Source organism: Lottia gigantea (genome assembly GCF_000327385.1).
Source record: "Lottia gigantea unplaced genomic scaffold LOTGIsca_605, whole genome shotgun sequence".
Classification (NCBI taxonomy): domain Eukaryota; kingdom Metazoa; phylum Mollusca; class Gastropoda; family Lottiidae; genus Lottia; species Lottia gigantea.
In genome coordinates, this window is record NW_008710067.1 from 2641 (window position 1) to 4813 (window position 2173).

A 2173-nucleotide genomic window follows, 5' to 3' on the forward strand; every position below is an offset into this window, starting at 1 on the left:
CAGGTAAAAATTTTATATAAATATTAAAACAGAACCTGAAACATGTTGTTACTCAGAGTTTCACGTTGTGCGATCTTCAGACAACTAAAACAGAACCTGAAACATGTTGTTACTCAGAGTTTCACACTGTGAGATCTTCAGACAACTAAAACAGAACCTGAAACATGTTGTTACTCAGAGTTTCACGCTATGCAATCTTCACCCTGCTAAAACAAAACCTGAAACATGTTGTTGATGCTGCTGTCCTGGCAAAATTTCCCTCATTGTACACTGCATGGCATTGCTTGTCTTCATTAGCCCAATTAGGTGCAGAACAGAAGGATGTAAAACTCCATTCATTTCATTTCATTTGTAACAGTAATTGGTGTTAACGCCGTCTTGGCAAAATTTCCCTCATTGTACACTGCATGGCTATTTCATTTCGTACAGTGTCGGTGGTGCCACTATCCTGGCAAAATTTCCCTTATTGTACACTGCATGGCTATTTCATTTCTTACAGTATTGGTGTTGCCCCATTCCTGACAAAATTTCTCTCATTGTACACTGCATGGCTATTTCATTTCTTACAGTATTGGTGTTGCCCCATTCCTGACAAAATTTCTCTCATTGTACACTGCATGGCTATTTCATTTCTTACAGTATTGGTGTTGCCCCATTCCTGACAAAATTTCCCTCATTGTACACTGCATGGCTATTTTATTTCTTACAGTGTTGGTGGTGCCGCTGTCCTTACAAAATTTCCCTCATTGTACACTGCATGGCTATTTCATTTCTTACAGTATTGGTGGTACCACTATCCTGACAAAATTTCCCTCATTGCACACTGCAAGGCTATTTCATTTCTTACAGTATTGGTGGTGTAGTGATTGTTAGTATCTCTGATAAAAGTTTTGAAGATAATATTCCAGTCGGGGCGTTATGGGCGTTATTAAGTTCGATATTATACGCCCTATATCTGGTCTCGCTACGAAGAAAAGTGGATCACGAGGACAAACTAGATATACCCATGTTTTTTGGTGAGTAAGAAAAAAAAACTTGTAAATAATATTTTCATCTGTTACCTCCCCTTTAATGTTCGTCAATTGACCTTTTGACCTAACTCAATGACGTCTGGTGTCATCAATTGTCAAGGTATCTTTACAAAAATGAAATGAAATGAATGGAGTTTTACGTCCTACTTTTCTGCACCTAATTAGGTTAATGAAGACGGGCAACGCCATGCAGTGTGCAGTGAGGGAAATTTTGCCAGGAAATCGGCATTAGGCTGCTCTTTTTCGATTTCCAACTGTTGAGGGATGTTTAACATGTGCAGCCTGTAGCACATGGAACCTCGGTTTAATAGGTACTATGGGTTTGATCCTCATCAGAGTCAGAAAAAAAAGATTCTGATGCCACGGTGTGTGCTTTTGGGTGTCATCGTTGCAGCCCTACAAGACAACTATCAAAAATATTAGAATGAAAAACTTTTTTAATTATTGATAAAATTTTTGATTTCAGGATAATTAAAAATTCTGATGCAACAGCCAGTGCTTTCGAGAGTTGCTCAACGATAAATTCTGAACATTTTTTTTTTATTTCAGGTTTTGTTGGAATAATTTGTAGTGTAATAATATGGCCAGGGTTTCTGATTCTTCACTATTCTAAAACGGAGATATTTATATGGCCAACACGGTCTCAATGGTTGTATATTACAGTCAACGGATTAATAGGCACCGTTTTCTCAGAGTTCTTATGGCTGTGGTATGTTTCTTATTTTTTTGCCGCTTATAACAAGTGTCTTGTGACGTCATTATCGCAAAAACTGAAAATAAAAGGGCGCTATGACGTCACAATTGCAAAAACTGCTAGTTATATCTAAGGGCCTATGCTATAATGACGTCATAAAACACTTAGTTTTAGTAGAATTGCAGGAACCACAGACATCTGATTGAAAATTAGAATGATGTAAATTGATGCTATCAGTGTCCCTGATACACATACAAAATTTAGAAAACCTCTTTACAATCTCTTTAACAAGAACCACAGACGTCTGATTGAAAATTAGAATGGTGTAAATTGATGCTATCAGTGTCCCTGATACACATAAAAAATTTAGAAAACCTTTACAATTTTTTTGTGTACTACAGGCTGTACACGTTAAAAATCCCTCGACAGTGAAAATCAAGAAAAAGGA

General features: G+C 37.0%; 1 protein-coding gene across 1 annotated transcript in view; it reads left to right on the forward strand.

Annotated features, from left to right (window-relative positions):
- Positions 1-1858, forward strand: part of LOTGIDRAFT_175977 (hypothetical protein) — a gene marked incomplete at both ends in the record, with an annotated part of 3770 nt that extends 1912 nt beyond the window's left edge. The window contains 2 exons of the mRNA XM_009064174.1: positions 909-1016; positions 1581-1858. Coding sequence (XP_009062422.1) covers positions 909-1016; positions 1581-1858 — 386 coding nt within the window. The remainder of the gene's footprint in view (positions 1-908; positions 1017-1580) is intronic.
- Positions 1859-2173: the final 315 nt, after the last annotated feature.